The 27,995-nt window shown below is 44.9% G+C and overlaps 3 protein-coding genes across 4 annotated transcripts in view; 1 reads left to right on the top strand and 2 right to left on the bottom strand.

The window, feature by feature from the left end:
* The window catches only part of LOC116714596 (alpha-1,3-mannosyl-glycoprotein 4-beta-N-acetylglucosaminyltransferase B), a 776,799-nt gene that overhangs the window by 244,728 nt on the left and 504,076 nt on the right, over positions 1–27,995 (bottom strand). The window lies entirely within an intron of this gene.
* igfbp7 (insulin-like growth factor binding protein 7) lies at positions 79–12,234 on the top strand. The gene is made up of 5 exons (XM_032555278.1): positions 79–801; positions 3,567–3,676; positions 3,743–3,850; positions 3,961–4,087; positions 11,888–12,234. The coding sequence occupies exons 1-5, from the start codon at positions 183–185 to the stop codon at positions 11,908–11,910; spliced, it is 987 nt and encodes a 328-aa protein (XP_032411169.1). The 5' UTR covers positions 79–182; the 3' UTR covers positions 11,911–12,234.
* rest (RE1-silencing transcription factor) lies at positions 14,572–26,620 on the bottom strand. 2 transcript variants are annotated; one of them, XM_032555255.1, is made up of 8 exons: positions 26,505–26,620; positions 24,246–24,522; positions 23,627–24,172; positions 23,378–23,538; positions 23,215–23,298; positions 15,144–21,359; positions 14,747–15,053; positions 14,572–14,665 (listed from the first exon to the last, which is right to left on the bottom strand). In XM_032555255.1, the coding sequence occupies exons 2-6, from the start codon at positions 24,494–24,496 to the stop codon at positions 19,675–19,677; spliced, it is 2,727 nt and encodes a 908-aa protein (XP_032411146.1). In that variant the 5' UTR covers positions 24,497–24,522; positions 26,505–26,620; the 3' UTR covers positions 14,572–14,665; positions 14,747–15,053; positions 15,144–19,674. The 2 variants fall into 2 exon arrangements, with proteins under 2 accessions (XP_032411146.1, XP_032411147.1); XM_032555256.1 differs by having other exon boundaries at positions 24,246–24,598; positions 26,505–26,614.

Genomic DNA, 27,995 nt, shown 5'->3' with positions numbered 1-27,995 from the left:
AGATGGGTTTGGGTTCTGGCTGGTGCTGATCAGAACCGGGTTTGTTTTGGGTTCTGGAGGTGAAAATGTTCTGGGAATCTTTATGAAACAATAACAGGAAGAAAACACTCCCAGCTCGGACTGGGACGCTTCCTGTTTCCCAGACTGGGAGTCAGGGTCAAACTGGGATCTGAATGTGAGGAATGTGGAGGCAGAAGTTCTGGTCGGAACCGGCTGGTACCGATCCAATCAATAATCAGACACCTTTCAGCTCATCCAGTTCAGTGAAAAACTCATTTGGATCAGGAAGTTCGGGCTGGTCTGGGTTCGGTTCGGGCTGTGGGCGGGACCAGCAGCCTCATCAGCTCTCAGTCCAGATCAGACCTCGGAGCGCCATGACGTCCTGCCGCCTCTCGCTGCTCCTGCTGCCGCTGCTGGTTCTGGTTCCGGTTCTGCGGGCCGGGTCGGGCTGTGCTCCGTGTGACCCGGCGGGATGCGCTCCTCTCCCGGCTGCGGGCTGCCCCGCCGGCTCGCTGCGGGACTCCTGCGGCTGCTGCGCGGTGTGCGCCGCGGCGGAGGGCGAGCCGTGCGGCGGCCGCCGCGCGGCAGCGCGCCGCTGCGGCCCCGGGTTGGAGTGCGTCAGGAGCGGCGACGACAAGCGGAGCAAAACCGCCGTGTGCGCGTGCAAGACCAACTACCAGGTGTGCGGATCCGACGGAACCACGTACAGGAGCGGCTGCGCCCTGAGGAGCGCCAACATGGCGGCGCAGCGGCGCGGCAGGGAGCCAATCAGCGTCCAGAACAAAGGCCGCTGCGCGTCAGGTGAGACGGACCGCAGGTTATCAATGTTCTGGTAATTCAAAGATTAAAATGAAAAAAAAAAAATACAAATAACTTAGAGGAAAGTTTTTCACCAGCAAAAAACATTTGAATCAAAGTTTTTGATTTAAACTGTAAGAAACCAATAAGTACAATAAGTATAGATAATAAATAAGATGTTCAATAAATTAGAATATCAATGAAACCTTCACGCACCTGTTGTTGTTATTATTATTATTATTATTGAACTGTTTTTCCAGCTCAGATTATTAATCTGGCTGTAATCCGGTTGGGATTTTTCTCCAGATGGAGGAATCTTCTTCATCCAGATGTTTCTCCAGGTGTTCTCACTCCATTCCAGCCCACAGTTCCGGTCCCGTCCGGTGGTTCTGGGCCGGCAGTACCTCCGTCTGGCTCGGCTTTTCTCTGATAATCTCTTTTCCATTCCGAGCCAGATTAGCGGCTCACTGAGGCGCTCAGAACATTACTGCCGGGTCACGGGTCGGTTCTGGTTGGGTTCTATTCAGGTTCTGTCCTGACCAAGGGCGTAAATCCCATCTCATTATTTTGGGAACATGAACAGGAACATTTCTTAAGACCAATTTTGCGGGTTCGGCGAAGTTCCAGTGAAATGTAACGTAAAATGTAGTTTAAAAAGTTTTTCATCTATTGAAGCTGCAGGACCAAAAATGACGGAGTCCTGAGGGAACGTGGGAAAAATGTCTTTTGTTCCCTCGCAATAATCTACTGGCTTATGCAGCATAATTGAATCCTGTAAGCCTTTCTTACGGTGGGCGCCGTACTTTCTGCTTTAATATAAGGTTATGTGAGGTTTTTCCATGAATGTTAGAATACTTTTGTGAAATGTCTGAAGTTTTATATCTTTCTTTAGGATAGAAAGGCACCACAAACCTACGATATAAACAGAAACCTTCCGTAAGTAGGAAAGAAATAAAAATACATCCTAATTTGGACTATTTCTGAGTTATTATGGCGGGTAATAAATCATCTGACAGTTTTGATTGTGTCTCTGTTGTTCTAGTCTGAATGGTTTAAAGAGCTGCTTTCAGTGCCGCTCCATCTCAGCCTTAACAGACATAAACATGCAGGAAAAAATAAATCGATTTTCAATCAGTGTTTTGCACCAAACAGTTTTTATTATTAACAAGTTTTTATTATTAAAAACACGACAAACTAATGATGGTAAAGGGCCGCACTGGGTTAACTCGGGGAATCTCATCTGTCCGTTTATCAATCAAGTCCAGATCATTTCTTTGTTCTGTCACAATTATCGATTTATTCCATTTTGATGATCAGGCTCCAAACTTTGCAAGGACTGACCGCCCCGCTCACCGCTTCCTCATACACACAAAGCCAGCAGGTCAGTATCCTTCCCATTCACACCTGGTGACGTCACTCCCACGTCGACACACCTAAGTGTCAAAGCCGCTGCTCCTGTCATATCAATAATTACTTATTTCATTCATATGGCTCTTACAGAGCCTCAGTGAAAACTTGTTTATTATTATTAACTGTTTGGTGCAAAACACTGATTGAAAATCGATTTATTTTTTCCTGCATGTTTATGTCTGTTAAGGCTGAGATGGAGCGGCACTGAAAGCAGCTCTTTAAACCATTCAGACTAGAACAACAGAGACACAATCAAAACTGTCAGATGATTTATTACCCGCCATAATAACTCAGAAATAGTCCAAATTAGGATGTATTTTTATTTCTTTCCTACTTACGGAAGGTTTCTGTTTATATCGTAGGTTTGTGGTGCCTTTCTATCCTAAAGAAAGATATAAAACTTCAGATATTTCACAAAAAGATACTAACATTCATGGAAAAACCTCACATAACCTTATATTAAAGCAGAAAGTACGGCGCCCACCGTAAGAAAGGCTTACAGTGTTAAATTATGCTGCATAACTGACCAGTACAGTATTGCGAGGGAACGCAAAAGAAAAAAACTCCCCATGTCCCCTAGAGGGATCCGTAGATCCGTCCTACATTGAAGACAGTGAGAAATAAAAACATAACTTTAGTTTTTTCTATCTGTTCTGGGCTCCAACTCTGAGCTGGTTCACTTCCTCAGACCCTCCTCCAGTTTCAAACTCTTCTGATTAACTAAAAGTTAAAGAGCTAAATATGAATGAGATGTTTGCTGCCTTTGACAAAAAAGGTCAAAGGTTAAATCTATGAAAGCAGTGTAGCAGTTTTGCTAATAAGGCAGCTTATGATGATTCAGTCAAAGTAATGAAATAACAAACTGCAGAATGATTTTTATTGTTTATGAGTTTCTTCTTATTGAGCAGTGAAAGTAAATAAAATGTTTACATGTCTTTTGCTTGAAGTATTTACTGACTGGAGGGTTTTTATTTGTGCTGCAGAGCCACAGCTAGCAGCTAACAGCTAGCTAGCAGCTAACACCTAACAGCTAGCAGCTAACAGCTAGCTCCTCCTTCCAGCAGCTCTAACGGAGCCGGTACCGTTCAGCTGTTGCTCCTCCCACACTTTGGACTGAACCATTGTTCTAATAATGGGGGGGACCTAAAAATTAATTATTATTTTTTTCTGAGATAAATGGCAGATTTTTTTTGTTCTTTGTTTCTTTTGCCTTTTCATATCGATATTATTTAAATGTAAAAATTTCTTCAATTATTTTTTTGGAGGGGACAATTCTAGACTTTCCTAAGATTGGGGGTCCGGACCCCCGAGCCCTCCTGTATTTACGCCTCTGGTCCTGACCCGATCTCTGTCTGCAGCTCCCTCCATAGTGACGCCTCCAGGCCAGGTGTTCAACCTCAGCGGCTCCCAGGTGTTCCTGAGCTGCGAGGCGGTGGGCGTGCCCACACCTGTCCTCACCTGGAAGAAGGTGAGCCGTTCACACTGACCTGTCTGGACTGATGATGATGATGATGATAATGATGATGATTCCCAGGTGCTTGGCGGCAGAAAGAGGGCGGAGCTTCTACCTGGCGATCGGGACAACCTGGCCGTCCAGACCCGAGGCGGACCGGAGAAACACCAAGTGACGGGCTGGGTTCTGGTCAGTGACCTCAGGTTGACCCCTAGGGTCAGCGGCAGGTTGACCCCTGGTGTTCCTCTGGTGATGTCATCACCCTAATGGACCAATCAGATCTGTGGCTCTCCCCTCAGATCTCCCCGCTGACTGAAGAAGAAGAAGGATCCTACGAGTGTCACGCCGCCAACTCCAGAGGCGAAGCGTCGGCCATCGGAGGCGTCCACCTGGTCCGGTCCGTCGATGACATCATCCTCAATTCAGGTAACCAGAACTCTGACGTTGTCGTCTACTGACACAACCAATCAGTGTCACGGTAACACAGCCTGCCGCACATCAACCAATCACATTGATCCTGATTGGTTGAGCCTGATTGGTTGAGCCTCGTTGATAGATTGAGGTTAGATGTTGAGGAACAGAACTAAACCATAACTGTGTTTCTCAGTTAAAGTTGCAGTTTGTAACTTTGTAAAAAAAAATTTTTTTCTCATTTTTGTTGAAAGCGTCTCTGTGTTGCTGCAGTTTAATATCAACCAGATAATCCATGAACAGATGGATCCAAACACAACCAATCAGAGACAGGAGGAGGGGCTTAGCGCTGTCAATCAACATTGTGAACACGCTGCTAAATGTGCTAATAGCAGAGAAGCAGCTCACTGTTATAGGAAAACAGTTTATCTGTCGTCATCGGTGGCTATGCTAACGATACTGGCTGTAAATCCGTGTCTATTAGAGGTTAAAGGTGAACATATGAAGGTTGGTTGTTGTCTGAGTTGCTGTAAAACGGAAAGCAGAAGGATTTCCTGTTCTACTCTAGAGGTGAACGCATAAAGGCATCACCAATCGATCCCAGAACAGGCTCACCTGATGATTGCTGAAAAATTATTTCAACAATTTCCCTACTGTATTTACTCTGATATGAATTAATATGTATTGTAAACCTTTTCTACTGCACTGTAAGAAATCAACTGAATAGAGTCTTTTAGTTCTGAACTGGAGGAATAACAATAACAACAACAATAATAAAAATAATTAACCAAATTATCTAGCTTCAGAAATAAATAAATAAAATAAAGCAGTTGTTCAGACTGGTTGTTGCGTTCAGGCTGAATGTAACTAATAAAGTAACTTGTGCCGGATCCGGAACAGAACAGCTGCTGCTCAGAACCAGAACGGCTCTGATTATTATAGAAGTGGAGTAGCATGTTACTGTATAGCATTAACATTAGCATGCTAAGCTATCAGATTGGATGATTTCCATATTTCCCATCAGGAGCATTTTTCAAGATGGCCACCTTTTTGAGCCTTTTAAACCATGTATATAAAATGTTCCCCATTTTCACACAACTTTATGTCTCATGTTTTCTTCATCAGTTCATAAAACTTTAAAATGATAAAACGCAACAGAATCAGAAACTGAGGATTTTACTGCTAGAGAATCTCAGACCAGGAAGGAGAAGAGAGATGGACGACCTCATGGTTAGCTAGCTAGCTAGCATCTATCCATTCATCCAGCCATCCATTGTTGGGGTCATGAGGCCTGCTGATCTCCAGAGGTCAACAGGTGAGAGGCGGGGTCACCTGGACAGGTCGCCAGTCCCTCACAGTGGTTAGCATTAGCTTCTGCTAATTATTTGTTGTTAATGAAGTTCTCCAAAGTCAGAGAACACAGGTGCCACGTTCTACCTTCATGTCAATGACTTTTCTGAAATATTGAATCTTTTGGCCGGCCTCCTGCAGAGCATTCACTCTGAGCTGCTCAGGCTGCAAGTCAGGAAGTCCAGCCCAGAAGATGAACTCAGGCGGTCCTGGACAGGAAGCTGTGGACATGAAGCTGTAGACATGAAGCTGTGGACATGAAGCTGTGGACAGGAAGCTGTAGACAGGAAGCTGTGGACAGGAAGCTGTGGACAGGAAGCTGTAGACATGAAGCTGTAGACAGGAAGCTGTAGACAGGAAGCTGTGGACATGAAGCTGTGGACAGGAAGCTGTAGACATGAAGCTGTGGACATGAAGCTGTAGACATGAAGCTGTGGACAGGAAGCTGTAGACATGAAGCTGTGGACATGAAGCTGTGGACAGGAAGCTGTAGACATGAAGCTGTAGACAGGAAGCTGTAGACATGAAGCTGTGGACAGGAAGCTGTAGACATGAAGCTGTGGACATGAAGCTGTAGACATGAAGCTGTGGACATGAAGCTGTGGACATGAAGCTGTGGACAGGAAGCTGTAGACATGAAGCTGTAGACAGGAAGCTGTAGACATGAAGCTGTGGACAGGAAGCTGTAGACATGAAGCTGTAGACATGAAGCTGTGGACAGGAAGCTGTAGACATGAAGCTGTAGACATGAAGCTGTAGACAGGAAGCTGTAGACATGAAGCTGTGGACATGAAGCTGTAGACATGAAGCTGTAGACATGAAGCTGTGGACAGGAAGCTGTAGACATGAAGCTGTAGACATGAAGCTGTAGACAGGAAGCTGTAGACATGAAGCTGTGGACAGGAAGTTGTAGACATGAAGCTGTAGACAGGAAGCTGTAGACATGAAGCTGTAGACAGGAAGCTGTAGACAGGAAGCTGTAGACATGAAGCTGTGGACAGGAAGCTGTAGACATGAAGCTGTGGACAGGAAGCTGTGGAAAGGAAGTTGTGGACAGGAAGCTGTGGACAGGAAGCTGTGGACAGGAAGCTGTAGACAGGAAGCTGTGGAAAGGAAGTTGTGGACAGGAAGCTGTAGACAGGATGCTGTGGAAAGGAAGTTGTGGACAGGAAGCTGTAGACAGGAAGCTGTGGACAGGAAGCTGTAGACAGGAAGCTGTAGACAGGAAGCTGTGGAAAGGAAGTTGTGGACAGGAAGCTGTGGACAGGAAGCTGTAGACAGGAAGCTGTGGAAAGGAAGTTGTGGACAGGAAGCTGTAGACAGGAAGCTGTGGACAGGAAGCTGTAGACAGGAAGCTGTAGACAGGAAGCTGTGGAAAGGAAGTTGTGGACAGGAAGCTGTAGACAGGAAGCTGTAGACATGAAGCTGTGGACAGGAAGCTGTGGACAGGAAGCTGTGGACAGGAAGCTGTAGACAGGAAGCTGTAGACATGAAGCTGTGGACAGGAAGCTGTAGACAGGAAGCTGTAGACATGAAGCTGTGGACAGGAAGCTGTAGACAGGAAGCTGTAGACAGGAAGCTGTGGAAAGGAAGTTGTGGACAGGAAGCTGTAGACAGGAAGCTGTGGACAGGAAGCTGTAGACATGAAGCTGTGGACAGGAAGCTGTGGACAGGAAGCTGTGGACAGGAAGCTGTAGACAGGAAGCTGTGGAAAGGAAGTTGTGGACAGGAAGCTGTAGACAGGAAGCTGTGGACAGGAAGCTGTAGACATGAAGCTGTGGACAGGAAGCTGTGGACAGGAAGCTGTGGACAGGAAGCTGTAGACAGGAAGCTGTGGAAAGGAAGTTGTGGACAGGAAGCTGTAGACAGGAAGTTGTGGACAGGAAGCTGTAGACATGAAGCTGTGGACAGGAAGCTGTGGACAGGAAGCTGTAGACAGGAAGCTGTGGACAGGAAGCTGTAGACATGAAGCTGTGGACAGGAAGCTGTAGACAGGAAGCTGTAGACATGAAGCTGTGGACAGGAAGCTGTGGACAGGAAGCTGTGGACAGGAAGCTGTAGACAGGAAGCTGTGGAAAGGAAGTTGTGGACAGGAAGCTGTAGACAGGAAGTTGTGGACAGGAAGCTGTAGACATGAAGCTGTGGACAGGAAGCTGTAGACAGGAAGCTGTGGACAGGAAGCTGTAGACAGGAAGCTGTAGACATGAAGCTGTGGACAGGAAGCTGTGGACAGGAAGCTGTGGACAGGAAGCTGTAGACAGGAAGCTGTGGAAAGGAAGTTGTGGACAGGAAGCTGTAGACAGGAAGCTGTGGACAGGAAGCTGTAGACAGGAAGCTCTGGAAAGGAAGTTGTGGACAGGAAGCTGTGGAAAGGAAGTTGTGGACAGGGAGCTGTGGACAGGAAGCTGTGGACAGGAAGCTGTAGACAGGAAGCTGTGGAAAGGCTGTGGACAGGAAGCTGTGGACAGGGAGCTGTGGACAGGAAGCTGTGGAAAGGAAGCTGTGGACAGGAAGTCCTGGACAGGAAGCTGTAGACAGGGAGCTGTGGACAGGAAGCTTTTTTTTTTTTTTTTTTTTAATGGATCTTTATTGAGATACAAAATACATAACAGTACAAACACAGAAATGTCTGCCAGGTGTCACCGACACATACGGTACATCACCATGACGTTACATGAACACTTTTTTTTTAAACAAATTAATCATAAACAAATGAGGCAATTACAGTAGTGGCATTCTGTATAAGGCACATATAGAAGAGGCATATTTAAAATGGAATACAGAGTAATATTGATAATAGAAAATTAGTATTACAATAAGTAATAGTGAAACAATAACTAAAAAGGCAAAGGGGGATTCATGTATTAGGATTAATATACATCAGTGGGCAATTCCATTAATATTTCAGCCAGGGATTCATACGATTCAATACATTTCAAGGATTTCAAATATAACTGGAATTCAGATAAGAAGATGTTAAAAACTGGGGATGATCTCAGCACTCTTTGTTTATGAATAAAGAATTTTGCCAAACAAAATATTAAGTTACAACAGAGTTCTGTAGTTTTGTTTATTAATAACACTCCAAAAGTTACCATATCTCTAGAAATAGATTCAGGAAGTGTGATTTTTAAACTGATCCACCTTTCTAAGCAATTCCAGAATGTTTTGGTTTGGTTGCATTCATAGAAGATATGGTCTATCGTTTCAATATCACGTTCACAAAATGAGCTCTTATTGTCATCGATATTAAAGCCATTTCTTAATAGTTCTTTTGCAGGGTAAATTGCATTTAAAATTTTAAAGTGTTTCTTTAGCTTGTGGTTGTATGGGGAGTTTAAAATAAAGAGTTCTTAACGTTTCAATTGATTTATTATCAAACTTGGAAAGAATGTTATTTCTATTAATTTTCCCAGGGAACAGAGTTTCGTTAAGACAGTTTCTAATTGTGTGGTTATTGAATTTTTGGTCAGTCAATGAAATTCCATTAATTAATAAATTTGGTAATTGTGGGGTCATCGGATTATTTATTATCAAGTTTTTTACCTGATTAATAAATTGTTTCGGAAAGGCATTAAATAATTTGGTAAATTCAGCTCTTGGGGGAAAGAATTGATATTGTGCCCATAATTGTTCGTAGTTTAACAGGCAACCATTAGCATCCATTAAGTGTATAATAGACCAAATATTCTTCTCCATCCAATCTTTGTAAAATAAGGATTTATTGCGATGTAATATGAATCTGTTATTCCATATTATAGAGGAGTGTGGCGAGTAGTTATGTACATAGAGCATTTTCCAGTATAGTAATACTTGTTTATGGAACTCTGATAGTTTAATGGGTAATTTATTTATATTGAAATCAAGTTTTAAACCACCTATTTTGTTAAATACATAATTAGGGACACAATACCAAAATAACTGAGAATTTTTAACCCAGGATTTCAACCAATTAATCTTAAGGGTTCCGTTAAGACATTCAAAGTCAATTACTTTCAGACCGCCATCTTTGATTTGTTTCACCATATGACTTTTCCGTAGGTAGTGTGAGCTGTTCCTCCAAATAAAGTTCATGTTCATTTGGTTAATAGTTTTAGTTAAACTATTTGGGATAGCAGTGCTACAGGTTGAGTAAATTAATCTTGATAAACTTTCCATTTTAGTTAAATAAATGCGTCCTAAAATAGAGAGGTCTCTTTGGAGCCATGAGTTAAGTTTGGATTTACATTCTTTGATCTTGTTTTCAATAGTTCAGGTTGATTCTTGGTTTTTGGTTATAACATTTCCTAAGTATTTAATTTCAGATTTAATTGGAATGCTAGATATTTCTTTTAGGGGAGTGTCATGAATGGCTATAAGCTCACATTTTTTTAAATTTAGTGTTAGTCCTGAAGCCTCAGAAAAATTTTTAATTTTATCAATTACAATTGAAACCTGCTTGTGATTTTTGAAGAAAACGGTGGTGTCATCTGCTAACTGGCTAATGATTAATTCTGTACCAAAAACATCTAATTTCTCAATGACTACACAGTTTTTAAGATAGATTGCTAACATTTCTGCAACCAAATTAAAGAGATATGGGGAGATGGGACACCCTTGAGGAACTCCAACATTAATGTTAAATCTGGCTGTGGTGCCCTCAGGTAGTATTACACAACTATTAATGTTTTGATATAAACCTCTAATTAAGTTAATAAAATTGGCTCCAAAACCAAAATGTTCAAGAACTGAGAATAAGAATTGATGTTCCACCGAGTCAAAGGCTTTATAAAAGTCAAGAAAAAGAATAAAGCCGTCGTCTTGGATCATGTCCCTGTATTCAATCAGGTCCTTCACCAGTCTGATATTGTTGTGGATTGACCTTCCTTTTAAGAAGCCAGATTGTGATTCTGCAATAATGTTTGAGATTCCTGTTTGGAGACGCATGGTAAATATGTATGTTAGTAATTTATAATCAGAATTTCTGAGTGTAATAGGTCTTCTATTCTCAATAAATCTAGGGTCCTTGTCTGGTTGGGGGATACATATAATAATTCCTTGATTCATTGTGGTAGGTATAGGATAATTTTTAAAAATTTCTGTAAAAACTTGATGCAGTAATATTTTTATGTCTTCCCAAAAATGTTTATAAAAGTTTCCCGTAAGCCCATCTGGACCCGGTGCTTTATTTATTGATAAGCGATTAACAGCCTTATCAAGTTCTTCTATTGTAATTTTGTTGTCAAGTTTTTTTGTAGTCATCCTCTATTTTAGGGATAAATGTTTCAATTTGTTTTAAAAAGTTGTGAGATTTTTGTTCTGAGAATTTGGAGGTATATAATTTGTTATAGAATTTAAAAATTTCAATGGATATTAATTTTTCATTGTTGGTTTCTACATTATTTATTATTAAGGATTTGATAGAATTTTGTTGTTGTCTTCTTCTTTCCAGATTACAAAAGTAGGCCGTGTTTTTTTCTCCTTCTTCCATCCATTTTGCTCTTGATCTAATAAAAGCCCCTTTGGCCTCTGGATATACATTTCATCCAGTTTGGGTTGGAGGATTCGTACTTTTTCTTTGTCTTCCATTGAAGGATTGGGCTTATTGCAATATAAATTTAGTTGTTGTACAATATCTAGTTCTTTTTTTTGGAGTTCTTTTTTAATTTGTTTACTGAATGAGATAGAAAATTGTCTGATCTTGTACTTCAGGAATTCCCATTTTTGGACAGGGCTACTTAATTCTTCAGAGTCCTTAATATTTTGGATTAAATCTTTGATTTTTTGGCAGTAGGTATCATTTTTAAGGAGACTGCAGTTAAATTTCCAATATTTACTTGTACCTGATTTCCAGTTTTGAGGTTTCATTTGTAAAGAAATAAGGCTATGGTCAGTCAAAGGTGCTGCAGAGATGTCTGAGTTAATTTTATTGGACAATAATTCATTTGTTATAAGCCAATAATCAAGTCTTGACTTGCTATTTGAGCCAAACCATGAAAATTGATTACAGTTGGGATTAAGATGTCGCCATACGTCAACTAGATTTTGTTCACTGCAGAAATTGTAAAATACTGTGGACAGGAAGCTGTAGACAGGAAGGTGTAGATAGGAAGTCCTGGACAGGAAGTCCTGGAAAGAAAGCCGTAGACAGGAAGTCCTGGACAGGAAGTCCTGGAGAGGAAGTCCTGGAAAGGAAGCCGTAGACAGGAAGTCCTGGACAGGAAGCTGTAGACAGGAAGCTGTAGACAGGAAGCTGTAGACTGGAAGTCCTGGACAGGAAGTCCTGGAAAGGAAGCTGTAGACAGGAAGTCCTGGACAGGAAGTCCTGGAAAGGAAGCTGTAGACAGGAAGTCCTGGACAGGAAGTCCTGGAAAGGAAGCCGTAGACAGGAAGTCCTGGACAGGAAGCTGTAGACAGGAAACTGTCCACAGCTTCCTGTCTACAGCTGGGTGTAAATCTCTGACTGGAGGTTTGTTCTCGTTTCAGGGATGAAGGACGAGCCGCTGTGATCACACGACCGACTTCATCAACTTCAGACTTTTCTGTTTCTTGCTCATATATTTTAACCTTCGAACTCATTAGAAATTTAACGTTTTTGTCTGATTTTAAACTTTGAATCATTTATTATGGTTTTCTCTTACTTTTATTTTGAAGGGCAGGGTTACAGGTTGTTTCTGCTGATGAGTTTTATGTTCTGTATTCGGACCTTCGGGTCGCTCCTCTGCATCAGAACTTTCCTGATGAAAATCGGTTCTTCTAAATATAATTTTCCATCCTGCTGATTTTCTTTTAAGATCTTTTTTATAAAGTGAATAAACCAGATTATAACTGAACTCATGTTTCTGTTCATATTGAGCTCAATCACCGAACCGGAACCTTCAGACCCAGACAGAACCTGAAACCAATCAGAACCTGCTGACCAGGCCAGAGTAGTGGAGCACTCTTTTTTGTTTTTTTCTCTGAAGAGTTTTTGCGGCGCTAGCAGCTCGTATTTTTTCTACAGTAGGCAGACAGGAAGGAGGGTGAGGAGAGGGGGGAAGACATGTGGCAAAGGTCGTCGGGACCGGGAGTCGAACCTGCGACGTCCGCGTCGAGGACTAAGGCCTCCAAACGTGGGGCATGCTAACCCGCTGTGCCACCACAGCACGCCCTGTAGTGGAGCACTCTTGTTTGGGTCTGTCTGTCTGTCATTAGTTTACATTAAACACGTTTAATTAAACAGGAGTAAAAAGTATTTAGTAAACTACTAGTACTGAGTAACTGATCATAAACCTGATATTTAATAATTAAAATTTTCCTCAGACAGCTAAAAGTATAACAGTATATGAACATTCTGGTATTTTACAGAATATTACCAAAACATTTATAGAAATAAGGAGTTAGGTTTGGAGGCTGCTTCCAGACCAGGGTCGGGGTAGTTGGTGTGTTTCCATGGCAACACTTTAAAAAGAATGAAACAAAAACAAAACAGAGCAGGATCTCATCATTTGATATAACGATGTCTCCAGAGATCCAGGATCCCTGGCAGATGGAAAGTTTGGTTCTGTCTACATACAGCAGATAAAAGTTCAGCACTAGAATTTTTAATTCATTGTTAAAGTAAAAGTGTGAAGGTTAAAAAAACCACCACTGAGTATTAACATAAGACATTTATTTAGTATAACTTCTTTGGTTCCCCGTTGGCCCCCGTCTAGATCCGCCCCTGGCTGCAGGTCTGTGTCTGGTGCATAAATGACCTCTGACCTCTAAATTCATAAAATACATCAACGTTTCAAAATAAAACATAAAGAAAGCCCTAACAAACCTTTTAAAGTAGGAAGTAGTGATGTTACGTGATGTGCCGAGGCTCCGAGGCGTGTGTCGAGTAACGGAGGGGGCGTTTCCGTAAAGCGCGTATCGAGGCTTCCTTCATTTAGGGGAGGAGCCGGAAACGATGACGTCCGAAGCCTCGCTGCCCGGCTGTACCACGTGACTGCTTCGGGAAGTGGCTCAGAGTTTGGCAGCTTTAGAAACCCCACAGGCTCCATTCAAAATGTGGGTTGTTGTAGGCGAGTTGCGGTCAGTTGAGAGTGGATAGAGTTTTGATAGTTTGGATAGCAGAGTTTGGATAATGGTTATTTAGTTTGAGACAGTTAGTTTGGTGTTTGGAGAGTTTAGGAGATGGATGGATGGATGGATGGATGGATGGATGGATGGATAGATAGATAGATAGATAGATAGATAGATAGATAGATAGATAGATAGATAGATAGATAGATAGATAGATAGATAGATAGATAGATAGATAGATAGATAGATAGATAGATAGGAGATTTAGGAGCGCGAGGACAGGATAGGAGTAGGATGGAGCCGGCGAGAAAGAGGAGGATTTCCCCTATGTGGGAACATTTTGATTTGATAAGCCCTAACAAGGTAAGGTGAACTGAACATTTGCAGATGCATTATGTTTGCTTATGAGGAACTGTATTTTTCACTGTTTCTTATTTTCTGTAAAGGTGAGGTGTTTATTGTGCTCCAAGGAGTTGGGGTACAATAATAACACCTCATCCATGTAGTGTCAAAAAAGAGAAATCGTTTGAAACCAAAAACTGTGGAGAAATTGTTGTTTCTTAATAAAAATGCATGAAATCATCCAAGTTACACAAGCATTAGCCTATTCACTACCCCTCCCTAGTTCCACAAGCACTTTCACTGTCCTCTGCCTGATTAAGCCCAGGCCATTTTTCTAGAGTCACAGAAAAACATTATTACACAACATGCCATATCACATGACACTACTATTTTGGGAATAATTACACACAGAGAATACATTCAAACAATATTTTATTATACACATATGTGTATACATAATTTATGTAGACAAATGATTTCGTCCTACACCTTTTGTGAAGTCATTCCCAAGAGCCATAATAGACAAAAATTCAATGCATCACACGTGTTAAGATACAGCTGGCTGTGATTATACACCTGGCCAGTAGGTGGTTTCGTGTGCACATGAAGCTTCAAGAAATGAACCCTTTCTCGAACCAGTTGGCTCAAGTGGTTCAATGCCTCATGAGGCTTCATCTCACCATCACTAGTAGGAAGTATTTATGTATTTACTGTTAATCTGTCATGATGGGTTTAAGTTTTCTAGCCCACATGCAGAACACAAGACAGGAGGGTTGGAATCAGTTTAAGTGATTTATTAAGATTACACAATTATCAGAAAGTGTCGAGGTGGTCTGGTCCAGGGAATCAACGGTAACGGGCAGCAGTGGTTCACTGCGAGGGGAAAGAGCAGACTGGTGAGTTCAGGGGTCGTGGGAACATGGAAATCTCAGATCAAACGCTGGTTGTTCTTACTTGTGGTGGTTGGATCTGAATCTTGGAGGGTAACTGAGTATGTCCAGGGTCTCGGTCTCTTAGTGGGTCCAGGAACAACGGAGGAGTGCGGCGAAGAACGGACAGGTAGGCTCGGGTGCTACGGAGACACAGAGGAGTGGTTCGACCGCCAGCCGTGGGATCCAGGAGATACTTGCAAAACAACGGAGAGGTGAGTCTGGGAACTCGGGCAACCAGTGGGTACTTTCCACGGCGTCACGAGGGAGGTTCTGAAACCAGGAGAACTGCCAGGATCTAGTCAGCGGGTCCAGAGTGTCAAAGGGATCACCTGAAGGCAACAGAGGAACACAAAGAGAATCACTGGAAGGCTCAAGGCAACGAGGAACACAGAGACAGGGCTCAAGGGGCTCAGAGGTACCGTGACTGGCAAACTCAGGCGACGCTGGACTGGCGGTCAACTCCTAAAGTCTGCTCCGCTGATGAGGGTAATCGATGACAGCTGAGGATGATGATGACACCACCGCACTCCAACCGGAACCTGTCGCCATCTGGTGGTAAGAGGTGGAAAAGGCGCACAGGAAAACCCCACCAAGAGAACCAGAGAACCCCGGAACATAACATAATCTGATGTATGATTTGTTCTTTAAATGACCATTTGTATTATTTTGGCTGATATTATTATCCATTAAATAAGCAAATAATCAAACCAATACAGTCGACTGAAAGCACAACAAGAAACTTAATCATAACTAAATGTTCTGAACCATAACAGCCTGAGGAGATGATCGAGACGCTGATGTCTGGTTCTACAGGTTCTGTAGGTTCTGCGGGTTCTGTAGGTTCTGCAGGTTCTTTAGGTTCTGTAGGTTCTGCAGGTTCTGCTTGTCTGTTTGTTTTGTCCTGATCTCACTGTTTACACAAACGACTCCATGTTTACTGCATAAATTATGTTACGGTCTGAACGCTACCAGCAGATCAGATCCAATAAAGAAGAGAGATATTTTGGTTACTGGAAAGAAAAATAATGTTTTAATGACCAAATGTAAGGCAGCAGTTTCTCTCTGAGCAGAAATAAGTTTGAATGAACGGCAGGAGCAGCTGGAGGAAGTTGGAACCTGCTGTGGAGAATAAACAGAAACAAAGAAGGAAATAAAACCCAGGAAAATTAAGTTGATTCTCTAAAGGCTGTTAATCTTAGAAAGATTATATCACAGTCAGAAAATGAACGAAGACTTACAGACCCCCATAAAGAGCCTAAAGATCTTAAAGTACAATATAATACTAAGTTCAAATCTACTTATTAGGATAGCAAAAATCAAATTAACTTATATATTTTTACTTAATAAAAATATAATAAGCCTGGTCCCAGATGTGTGGAAATCCTTGGATCATGGAGAGCAAACTGCAGCTTTGCTTCATCCTCTGAGGAACTAAATGAAGTTCGAACCGGAACCGAGCAGCTGAATGGCGCCCTCTGCTGGCTGAATGCGCGCATGTCTCCGGGCCACATGAACACAACGGAAACCTGACAGTGAAGAGTTGGAGCAGAAATGTCCAACAGTGACGTCATCAACGCGTTACTCTACTCTGACCCCTTGTAACGTGTAATCTAACGCGTTACTATTTACAATCCAATAATCAGATTAAAGTTATGTATCCAAGTCACTGTGTGTTAATATTTGTAATGTTTTTAGTAAACACACATTGTTGCTTCCTTCTCTTTCCTTGGGGAGTTACGTTTGGTTTAACACCAGCGACAAACGATGGAGGGAAAAGAAAGATGCACATTTTCTAACTGATGGATTTTTCATTGAGTAATCAAATTACTTTTCAAAGTAACTATGCCGTCGCTGCTCATAAATTAATATATATCATATGTGTGTTTATGTCTTATGATCTCAAGGTGGCAAACTGCCCAAAAAAACATCGTCTTCATTTCCTCTTGAACAAAATGGCTCCCGTCTTTAATCAGCATCATTCCAGGATGAACACTAAACTTTATGGTTTGCCAGATAAATACTCTGCTAGCACACAAGCTACCAGATTCTGATAGATTTTATTGGTCGAAATACATTTGATTATTGGTCAAAAATGCGTTGATATCAGTTGACTGGAAATTGACCTGATTCTGCCTCTTGTAAAGTAACAAACAGAGTAAATGGGTCTCAGCAGGTTTGAACTCAGTTCAGCAGTTTGACCAACAAAAACAAAGTCTCAAAATAAGTTTGGTTCTTCTTGAACAACTCTCTACATCAGTGCAACAGTTTGGCCACAAACATAATTAAAATGATGCTTTTCAGCTCTAACAGCTCCTCTCTCATAACTCCGTCTCTCTGTCCAGACCTGCATTCAGCTTCATGTTTCACTTTCCAGTCAAACAGGAGCCACGGCTCTCAAAAGGCTGAAAAACACAAACTAAATGTTTTTCTCTCCTGTCATTTTCAGCCACAAACATTTCATTACAATATCTACAGTTCTGTTTGTGTCTCTGCCTCTCTGATGTTCCTGCATGGATTCATGTCTTTTGGATTGGCTGCAGAAAAGGGCCTGTAGCTTGTGGGACTGCTGGCTGAATCCGAAGTACTGGAGTGATGCAAATGTTATGGTTGTTCAAAAACATGTATTTCAACTCCATTTCAAAGTTTTGTTCGAGCTTCGATAAAATAATCAGCATACTGAAATTGACCAATCTGTTTCATTCCTTGAGTGTCTGATGCGTATAATTAGCATCGAAGCGGAGCGGGACGCTGCAAGAACGTTTTTGTGTAAATGCCCTGAAGAAGGGGAGTGTTTTAATAAAAGAGCTGGACACGGTGCTTCTGCTCCAACGGTTATTATTAACTAAGGAGGAAGTTCCGGTGCTCTTCACTATAGCTAGCGCAAGCGCTAGACTCCCCCTGCTGGTTGGATTTGACCACTGCTTCAGCCAAATCAGACTAGCCAGCCTCTGAAATAAACACATTTCAATCCATCACATTTGCAGATCTTCTTGGTTCCTTATTTACATATTTCTCAGAACGAAAGAAAAGGTTCTGCTCAGAATCTGAATTAAGAACGTTCCAGAACAGAACACCAGGTCTTCTGCAGTAAAGCAGAATCACTTTTCACCTTCATGCTGCCTTCCAGTTGTGGTCGGAACTGGGAAACTCCGACTTCCCAGAAGGAAAAAATCAACTAGAACTAGAGGTTGGAGGGTGTCCGAACCTGGACTTCATCCGAGCCAACAGCGCCTCCTGCTGACAGCTCAGTTCCTCTGCAGTCACCAGTTTAAACCTTAACTGGTTTGAACTGGTTTAAACTGGTGTCAAGTTTTAAACAGTCCCGCCTCATCATCTGGATGAACTCAGGCTAACATGGATGTTATCCAGGCTTAGGACTGATTCTAAACGCAGACTGGAGGCCTAAAACCTGGACATCACATCGTCCACCCTCCTTCAGATCCACAGAACCTGCTGACCCACCTGGCAGCTCAACAGTTGCAACCAAACATTTAATGGTTTATGTGCAGCTCACTGAGACGGGCCGGGTCGGGTCGGTATGAAATGTTTATTTAAAATAATGAGAGGACAGATTACAGCTAAAAAAACATAATTTGCATCCTGCTAACACCATGTCAGTCCATCAGAGGAACCGCGTCGGTCCATCAGAGGAACCGCGTCGGTCCATCAGGAACCGCGTCGATCCATCAGAGGAACCGCGTCGGTCCATCAGGAACCGCGTCGGTCCATCAGAGGAACCGCGTCGGTCCGTCAGGAACCGCGTCGGTCCATCAGAGGAACCACGTCGATCCATCAGAGGAACCGCGTCGGTCCATCAGAGGAACCGCGTCGGTCCATCAGAGGAACCGCGTCGGTCCATCAGAGGAACCGCGTCGGTCCATCAGAGGAACCGCGTCGGTCCGTCAGGAACCGCGTCGGTCCATCAGGAACCGCGTCGGTCCATCAGAGGAACCGCGTCGGTCCATCAGGAACCGCGTCGGTCCATCAGGAACCGCGTCGGTCCATCAGAGGAACCGCGTCGGTCCATCAGGAACCGCGTCGGTCCGTCAGGAACCGCGTCGGTCCATCAGAGGAACCGCGTCGGTCCATCAGAGGAACCGCGTCGGTCCATCAGGAACCGTGTCGGTCCATCAGAGGAACCGCGTCGGTCCATCAGGAACCGCGTCGGTCCGTCAGGAACCGCGTCGGTCCATCAGGAACCGCGTCGGTCCATCAGGAACCGCGTCGGTCCATCAGAGGAACCGCGTCGGTCCGTCAGGAACCGCGTCGGTCCATCAGGAACCGCGTCGGTCCATCAGGAACCGCGTCGGTCCGTCAGGAACCGCGTCGGTCCATCAGGAACCGCGTCGGTCCATCAGGAACCGCGTCGGTCCGTCAGGAACCGCGTCGGTCCGTCAGGAACCGCGTCGGTCCGTAATCTCCTCCTTCAGCATTACTTTGAAGGATCCGATTCAGTTCATTTCACTTCATGATAAAACAAAGAATCACTTTGGCCTCTGGACTAAATGGTCTATTGCACTGAGATATTTACACAGCTGGAAGCTTCTTCATCATCATCATCGTCATCATTGTGAACCGCTAGTGGAACGTCCGACTGTCTTGTAAACTGGACCTTTGGACAGGAACCAGAACCTGTCAGAAGCAGCTGATTGTCTAAGGCACTGAATGACTTCACCATGAAACCAGTCAGGACCAACAGCACCAGCGGTCCGAAGTTCAGACCACTAGAACTGGCCCAGTAGTTCAGATCAGCGGAACCAACAGTCAGGAGTTCATACCAACAGAACCGGCAGTCAGAACTTCGGACCGTGGGCTCTGGAATATAACCGTTTCAGACTCAAAGATATAAACATTCAGTTGACTTTAAGTTCTTTTGGACCAGAGCCTGAGCCAACAGAACCACTTCCGGTCCTGGCCCTCCATAGCCAGTCTGGTACCATGAAGACCTGCTCATCTTGGCGCAGCGTTGTCCATGTAGTACACATTGACCAGGTGGCGGTTCAGGTGGCGCCGGTACTGCGTCTCCAGGGGGAACGTGCGGTCGCAGAAGATGCACGTGTGGCTCTTGAGTTCGGTGGGTGTGGGGATCTCCTCGGTGGGCGTCTCCGGGTCGTTGGCCAGCTTTCCTGGAGCAGCACCCGTACCGTTGAGGCCAGAGTCATCACTGCCCTCTGAGGCACTGTCGCTGATGTCACTTCCTCCCTCGTGGCTGCTGTGGATCCCCTCGTCGTCCTCGCCGTCGGCCGGTCTGCCACGCTGGCCAGGAAGGAGCAGGCGAGGCGGCACCGACGGCTTGATGAAGGTGGGATGGGAACCTTCCATCTTCTCTGATGGTCTGCTGGGAGGACCATCAGGTTCTGGTTGGGTCAACCCATCTATGGAGAAAGCCATTTCACCATAACCAGTTGGCTGAACAGAACCTTTCATAGCCTCTAAGGATGGACTGGTTTCAGAGATCGATTCATCTGGTTTTGGACCAACTGCTGAGGTCTTCCTGGTGGAGGTCCTGGTCTTTTTCTGCTTGGATGGTGCCTCTCTGATAGTCTTTTCAGTCGGACTGGACTCGTTGGTACTATCCGAAGATGTTTTGGACAGCAGCTTCTTGGCAGCAGGAGCTTTCAGGCACTTTTTCTTGGAGGACTTTTGGGATAGATCCAGAATTTGTCCTGCTTTCCTTTTAGCGGGTTTTTCTTTGACCCACTTTCCTTTCTGGCTCTTCTCAGGACTGATGGGTTTCTGTGTCTCAGTTTGTTCTGGAGTCTTTAAGGCTTCAGACTTTCTGGTTTTGCTGAGGCTTTTCTTGCTCTCCTTGTGGGAACTCACCTTCAAGTCTCTGTCTTTACATTTCTGCTGGTCAGAACTCTTTGGATCAGACTGGTCTTCCTGGGAAGCGGGTCCCACCGGTTGTTTTTCCTGGGATGCAGGTTCTTCTGGTTGGTCCTGGGAAACTGGTTTCCCAGTAAGAACTTTCCTCACCCGTCTCTTCACTTTGACATCAGTATTCCCAGCAGCAGTCTGGACTTCTTTACCATCCCTGTTCTCCACAGGATTCTCCTTGACCTTCTTCTGCCTTGTTGAGACTTTCTTTTCCGCTTCCTTTGCCTTTACAGGTCTCTCCTTCTCAGACATGGAGTTGCGTTTCTTTGCAGTCTTGTCGGGAATCTCACTCAGCTGTGGCAGTTTGATGCTGGGTCTGCTGCTACTCCTGATGGACAGATTGATGGGGCTCGAGTCGTCTTCCTCGTCCACATCGTCCTCCATGGCGGGGGAGTCATCCAGCTTGGCTGCTTTTAACTCCGACTTGTTGTCTGCACCGTCCTGACCGGGTTTCTTCACTCGCAGCTTGACTTTGGACACATCCAGGTCCACGTTGCAGCCGGAGTGCCGGGACTTGATATGGTACTGCAGGTTGCACTTCTTGGAAGCGGCGTACTTGCAGAGCGGGCAGAGGAACTGCCGTGGGTTCAGGTGCAGCTCCACATGCTTCTTAAAGTTGCTGCGGTCAGCCGTCTTGTACTCGCAGTAGGGGCAGGACAGAGGCTTGGGACCGTTGTGGACCTGGCGGGCGTGACGGGTCACTTCGTGCTGATTGGCTGCCAGGTAGCTGCAGCTCTCACACTTGAAGGGACGTTCACCTGCAGAGGGGAAGAGACGTTAGAGAGCCAAAGCTGGGGGTCCGTAGAGGAGTTCATGCAGCAGGTCAGGCTGGGTCTAGCACAGGGGTCTCAAACTCCAGGCCTCGAGGGCCGCAGTCCTGCAGTTTTTAGATGTGCCACAGGTACAAAACACTGGAATGAAATGGCTTAATGACCTCCTCCATGTGTAGATCAGTTCTCCAGAGCCTTAATGACCTAATTATTCTGTTCAGGTGTGGTGCAGCAGAGGCACATCTAAAAGTTGCAGGACTGCGGCCCTCGAGGACTGGAGTTTGAGACCCCTGGTCTAACGGATCCGTAGCACACTGGCTCTGTTAGCCAACCGGGTTCTGATTAGCCCAGACTGGACTCTGGTGCAGAACTTCCCCTGGACATCCTGCAGAGATCCATCACACTCACTTCCTGCTCTTAGATATTGCTAACCTACAGAGAACTGAAACAGGTTCACTCATGCAGGAGTTCATGTTCAGAACACACACAACCTTGTACTTCCATCCAACTGAGGACTTTGCATTGACTTTCATTCATTGTAGTTACCCATACATTTTCCTTAACTATCACTAGTCTATTGCTAACCAAACGCAACTCGCACCAAACCTCTAAACTACCTGGCAGAGCTCAGAGTAAAAAGTGAAATCCAGGAAAAGGTCCACATTTTCTAAATGACCTCAATTTGAGGGTAAAATGGTGACAGTGGTCCTCTGTATGCAGCATAAACAAGCGTACACACACACACACACACACACACACAGATCAGATTAGTTACCGTGTTAATCCATCAGGGCAGCTTCAGTGAGAACAAACAAATCAACAGTTAGTAGCAGAAAGACCATCAAACCCACCGTCATCCTGAATGGCTCCAGACTGGCTCCCTGTACTGGTCCTACTGGTTCTACTGGTGTTCCTAGATGTTTCTGTTTCAGTGCTACATCTAAAACCAGGGGTCTCCAACCAGCGACTTACTGCCAGAAGTCTTAAACTGGCTGTTCAGAAACTCCTGGTACCAGTCAACCCACGGGCCAGTACCGGCAGGGTCCCTGCTGTTTGGGGACCGTCGTTTTAAGGGGGACCCAACATTTGGTTGTAACAACAGACTTTTCCTGAGAAACATTTACTTCAGAAGTAAATCCAATAGTAAAAAAACTGTAGGATGTTGAGTTTTTGTAAATTTAAATTAAATATCACACAGGTACCGCCATGTTGCTTAAGCTCTTGGCAATGCGTTAGCACCTACCAACGGCGTTAGCTCCTGCCAATGACTTTACTCATGCTAAAGCTGTTAGCTCTAGTTAATGTAGTAAACAGCAATTCACAAGCCGATGATGTTAGCTTGTTTCAGCAAAGGTCTCATGTATAACTTTGAGGCAGTTTGTCTCCATCTAAATGTTTAGTGGCCCTCACCAGCCTCCAACAACTGAACTTCTTGTGTTTATAGAGCCGCGTCTAGCAGAACCTACTCAAATTATCGGCCCAGAATGCATTGCATAGGCGGAAAAATTGGGGCTTCAGTAGGTCAAAACCATAGTAAAGATGTACAATTTATTCGTATCACAAACGTCTTTTGTTTAAATAGAACAACTGCACCATATTTAAACAAACATGTTCAACTATGGATCCCTATAAAGTCCTTTGGACACAGAGTGAGGAGTTCTGGGCCTGTACCTGGAGAGAAGGTGGAGCTAAATGTCTTCAACTGAAGGACACAACGACCAGAAGAGCTACTTGTTAAAACTGAAAACATTAGAAGAAGAAGCTGAGGTTCATTCGGGGGAGGGGTCAACTCTACTCAAACAGGACTGATTCAGGAGCCAATCAGCACCTGTCCCAAACTCACCTGAGTGAGTCCTCATATGGCGGGTCAGGTGAGTCTTCTGGGAGCTCGAGTAGTCGCAGTAAAGACACTGGAATGGACGCACACCTGTTCAGAGAAACGCAGTCTTCACATGACCCACCTGAGACAGGGACAAGATCGGAACAGACCAGGGACAGGACGGTACCTGTGTGGGTCCGAATGTGCTGGATGTAGTTGCTCTTGCGGTCAGAGAAGTAGGAACACTGGCTGCAGGTGTGCAGTTTGCTGGGGAAGTGATTCCTCAGGTGCTTCCTCCAGTGGTACTGACTGACCGTGGTGTAGGCGCACAGCGTGCACTTAAACACCCTGCAGACACACAGGTACAGGTACACGCTCAGGGGACTCAGACAAACACCCACAGGTGTGACCTTCAGGGCAGGTTTGGTGTTCCTACCTGTGGTCGTCACCCTCCTTGCTGTGGTGCTTCAGGTGAGCGATGTAGTGGTCGTAGCGGTTGGTGTTGTAGCCGCAGCGCTCGCACCTGATCAGCCCTTTGGCGTCTACGCCGGCGGCCGCGTCCTCGCCGCTGGGCTCCGCCTCTCCGCCATGCTCCGCCTCCCTGCCTGGCAAAGCCTCCTGTGACTCTGCCTCCTTGGCTTTGCTCTTGCTCCGCCCCTCCACCTGGTGCACCACCATCATCTTGTTGATGCTGTGCGTGCTCAGGTGCTCTACGAACTCCTGCTCGTTCTGGCCCTGGAAGTGGCATGGCTTGCAGCAGAACGGTTTCTTCTTCTGGGTGCCGTCCGCCAGCCCTTTGACCCCAGGTTGGGGTGAAATGGTGGAAGGGCGGGGCTTAATGGAGGGGGGCTGTTTCTCAGTGGGGGGGTTCTCCTCATCCTCTCTGCTGCCGCCGATGGTGACGGTCTGGGCGGCCGGGTTCGGGGACTCTGGGTACTCCACGATGCACACCTCGCGGTGGTTCTGGTTGTCGTAGCTGTACCTGCACACAAACCAGGTGAGTTAGAGACAGGTAATGTGCTAGGAGCAGGAAGTGACCCTCACCAACTCCTGACCTGATGACGCCCTCGTCTTCACTGTCAGAGTAGCCGCATCCCACCGTCTTCAGCTCCATCATCTCCTTCTCGTCAGCCATGCTGCCGCCGTCGCCACCCTCCGCCGCCGTCACCGCTGCCACGTTAGCCAGCATCACCAGCTGAGGGGCGGGCAGCGTGTTCCGGGGCAGGTCGCTGAGGCCCGGCCCGTCCTCCGCCAGAGAGACGCCCACAGGATACATCCCAGCTGAGAACATGGTCTGAGTCGCCATGACGACCGGGCTCCACCCACAGGAAGCTGCAGAGACCAGACGGCGAGGGTCGATCGGCAGAACTTTACGGTTCTGAAGGCTCACCGGGTTTCAGCGCCAAGGCTGGAGGAAACGGTGAGACAGTCAGAAACGTTCAGAGCTTCTGTCACAACCAGGAGAGCTGCTCCACTCAGTAAACGTTCTGATGGAGGATGTGACGGTCAAACTCAGCTCCACAACAACTTATTGAGATAAATGACAATATTGTCATTTTGAGACAATTTTCCACTAATGTAATGCAAGTATTTCCTCACAAAGGTCAATAAAACCAACATTTCTAAAGCGCTCTTACAGCTGCGGTATGTAACTACTATAAAATCTTTTTTTTTTTTTTACATATTTGTGGGCAGCGTAATATGAGACAGTCTGTGAAAAAAACTTCTCCCAGTACAACCTAAACACAAGTAATCAGTCAGGAGGCGGGTCTTAGCGATGTCAATCATGCCTGTATGCGCACCACTCATCTCTCTTCCTTTGCTCTCTGCGAATGCTAAGTCTAGTTAGTTAGTACATGAGACTGACTGGCAGCACTAAGCCCCTCCTCCTGGCTCTGATTGGTGGTTTTTGGTGCATTTCTTCAGACCTAGCACCTCAGGAAGGAGGATGTCCATCTTTTCACAGACTATCTGTCCCATAACAAACTGTAACAACATGATGATAGTAATATTAATATCTAAAAAGCAATTTTTTAATATAAAAATTACATACTGCAGCCTTAACATTGCAACTGGAAAACATTTTAAATATCCAAAAGATATTTAAAACGATAAATAAAGTTGAAATAAAACCTGCAAACAATCAAAAACAGTAAATAAAATTGATTGTGAAGTTTCTCTAAACAAAAAATATTATTTATTGGTTTCAGACGGGAAAAACGGCCAAGCTGCTAGTTATTAAAAAGTAAACGCAGTGACCGACCCATCGGGTGATGTGATCTAAGGCCGTCGGCCATTTTGAAGCAGCACCACAGTCAGCGCCTCAGAGAACTTCAGGGGTGAAAAGGAAAAGTTCTGTTCAATCCGCAGGAAGTTCTAGTACAACGAGCTAAAGTTTGGACCTGCAAAGCCACATCTGGTATAATCTATTTTAATCTCACAAACATCCAAACCCAAACAGAACAGAGCTTTCAAACAGAACTTTTCATCCGGTTCTGAAGTCGGTGTCTGATTCTCAGCTGTAGTAAAGGGCCGTTCCACTGTTTTTAGAGAAATTGGACCACACAGAATAAGTTCTGATTCATATTCAGGAACGGTTCTGATCCGGACAGGGTGATCGGAGTTCCTACCATGACCTTTAACCTTCATTCTGTAAAAAATAAAGAACATAAGGAGGTGACATCAGTTCCTTTTGGGTTGATCTCCTCAGATTGAAGTTCTGGAAACTGGGGGACCCAGATAGGGATGAAAGGTTCCGAAAGTTTTATATATGAATCTTTTAAAGAAGTTGTCAAAAAACCCAATTTATTTTTATTCTGTTTCGCCGTTCCAACCAAATGCGATCAGAACCAGTTTTAAACCCCCACCAGGCTAACTGGACTGGATCAGAACACAAACTTTAAAGGTTCTGCACAAAATGATCCGGGAAAACTCGGACTTTTATGGAATTAAAACGTTTTTCTTTCGGAGCCACATTGTGGACCTGGTTCTGATTTAAGGCGGTCCATGTTGAGCTGCTACGATTCACACGCTAACTTCTGGCCACACACTTTCCCTGAGTTCGGGACCCAGAACCGAACTTCCCCCAGGTTCTGATCCAAGTGTTGTGGATCAGAACCTGATGTGGAGTCGCGGTCCGGGACGGAGTGTTAGCCATGGTCCTGATCAGCCCCCGGACAGCGCCTCTGTGCTCCACCTCACCGCCTCCATTTTCCCCGAACTGCTCTAACTTTCTCCGGCTGTAAACCAGCACAGCCACGGAACCGAACCGCTCCCGGGCCCGCAAGCCCTCCGACACACTCCCTGCTCCTCACCTCCGAACTTCCAGAGACTTTCCTGGAGACTTTCCTGTTCTTCGAAGGTTTTCCTTTGACGGTCAGCGCTGTTAGAAAACTAGGCAGAAGTTTCCGCACATTCCTCTACAGTGACGTAGGATCCTGACGTCAACGCGTAGCTCCGCAGGTTTGTAGTTTTCTGTGAAAATGTGCGAGTTTCATATGCTGCAGAACAAGATGGAGGAAGAACCATCAGACTGACTGAGACTGGTTCTGGTTCTGGTTCTGGTTCTGCTCAGGTTGAAAAGCTCAAAGCCGTGATTATGATTAAACCTGACCTGGAAAAGGTTTTGGATGGGTTCTGGTTGAGGTTCAGAACAGGTCTGGAACAATTTTACTACAATTTGTTTTTATTTTTTAAACGGATGAAAAACTTCAGAACCAGTGAGTGAAAAACTGAGTGCAACTCCTAATCCATTAGCCAGTAGAACCTCCTTCAGTTTCTGTCTGACACCATCAGTCACACACTGGGGGTTCTGCTCATTCCTCTGAAAAGCGCATCAGGACTTTGACTAGACCATTCTGATGTAGATCTGTTGCTGGGTTCAGGATCATGGTTCTGTTGATGACCTAGGATGGCCCGAGCTTCAGCTGATGGAAAGATGAACAGTTTGGATATCAGAGGAGATCCTGCTCCACATCAAGCCCATATCACCAACCCTCCACCACCGTGCTTAGAAGCTGCATATAATGCCTTTGACCTTTGACCTACTAAGGGAGAACAGTCTCTAGCCTCATAGCTCCTCCATCACTGCTGATCCTCCCATCCTGATGAGGACCAGAGTCCTCCAGACCAGGAGAAGCTGGTTCTGAACTGGACCCGGCAGAACCAGAAGGCGGTACTTTCTTCGTTGTTACCTGAATCTGCCTTCAGCTGATGTTAATGGTGAGCTACTGTAAATCACTTTACATTGCAGGTACTTCCTGCTGGTGTTCTACAGGAAGTGGGGTGATGACGTCATCATGCAGCACTGATGTACTTCCGTCAGAACTATCTGACCTGATAATTTCCTCTTGCTGATAATCACTGATCAGTTATTAACTTTATGGGTTCATGTTGACACACTGCAGGTTGAATGACACAGGCCACACCCCTTCCGGAGCTCAGACTCTCACCGGAAGTGGTTTCTGATTCTTTTCAAAACATTATTCAGTTAAATTTAATCCCACAGAGGGATTAAATTAAATTGAATTTCAGTTCAATTTAATCCCAAAGCTTTTTCTAAATGCTGATGGTTGAAAGGATCTCCTGTAGAGGCCTGTGTTACAGCCAAACTGGAAACGCTTCTGACTGAAGACACAAATGAAGAGGATGATCAAGCTTTTCTGTAATAAAAAACATTTTGTGTTTTTCTGTTCATCTTTTGTATTTAGAACAACAGCAGATAGAAACTTTGACCTGGTTTCATCTTTGGTTTTAATTTAGCCCACTTTGTCTTATTATTTAGTTTGATTTATTTATGGTGGATT

This window comes from Xiphophorus hellerii, chromosome 23 (assembly GCF_003331165.1).
Source record: "Xiphophorus hellerii strain 12219 chromosome 23, Xiphophorus_hellerii-4.1, whole genome shotgun sequence".
NCBI classification, from domain to species: Eukaryota; Metazoa; Chordata; class Actinopteri; order Cyprinodontiformes; family Poeciliidae; genus Xiphophorus; species Xiphophorus hellerii.
This window is presented reverse-complemented; position numbering and strand designations above follow the sequence as displayed.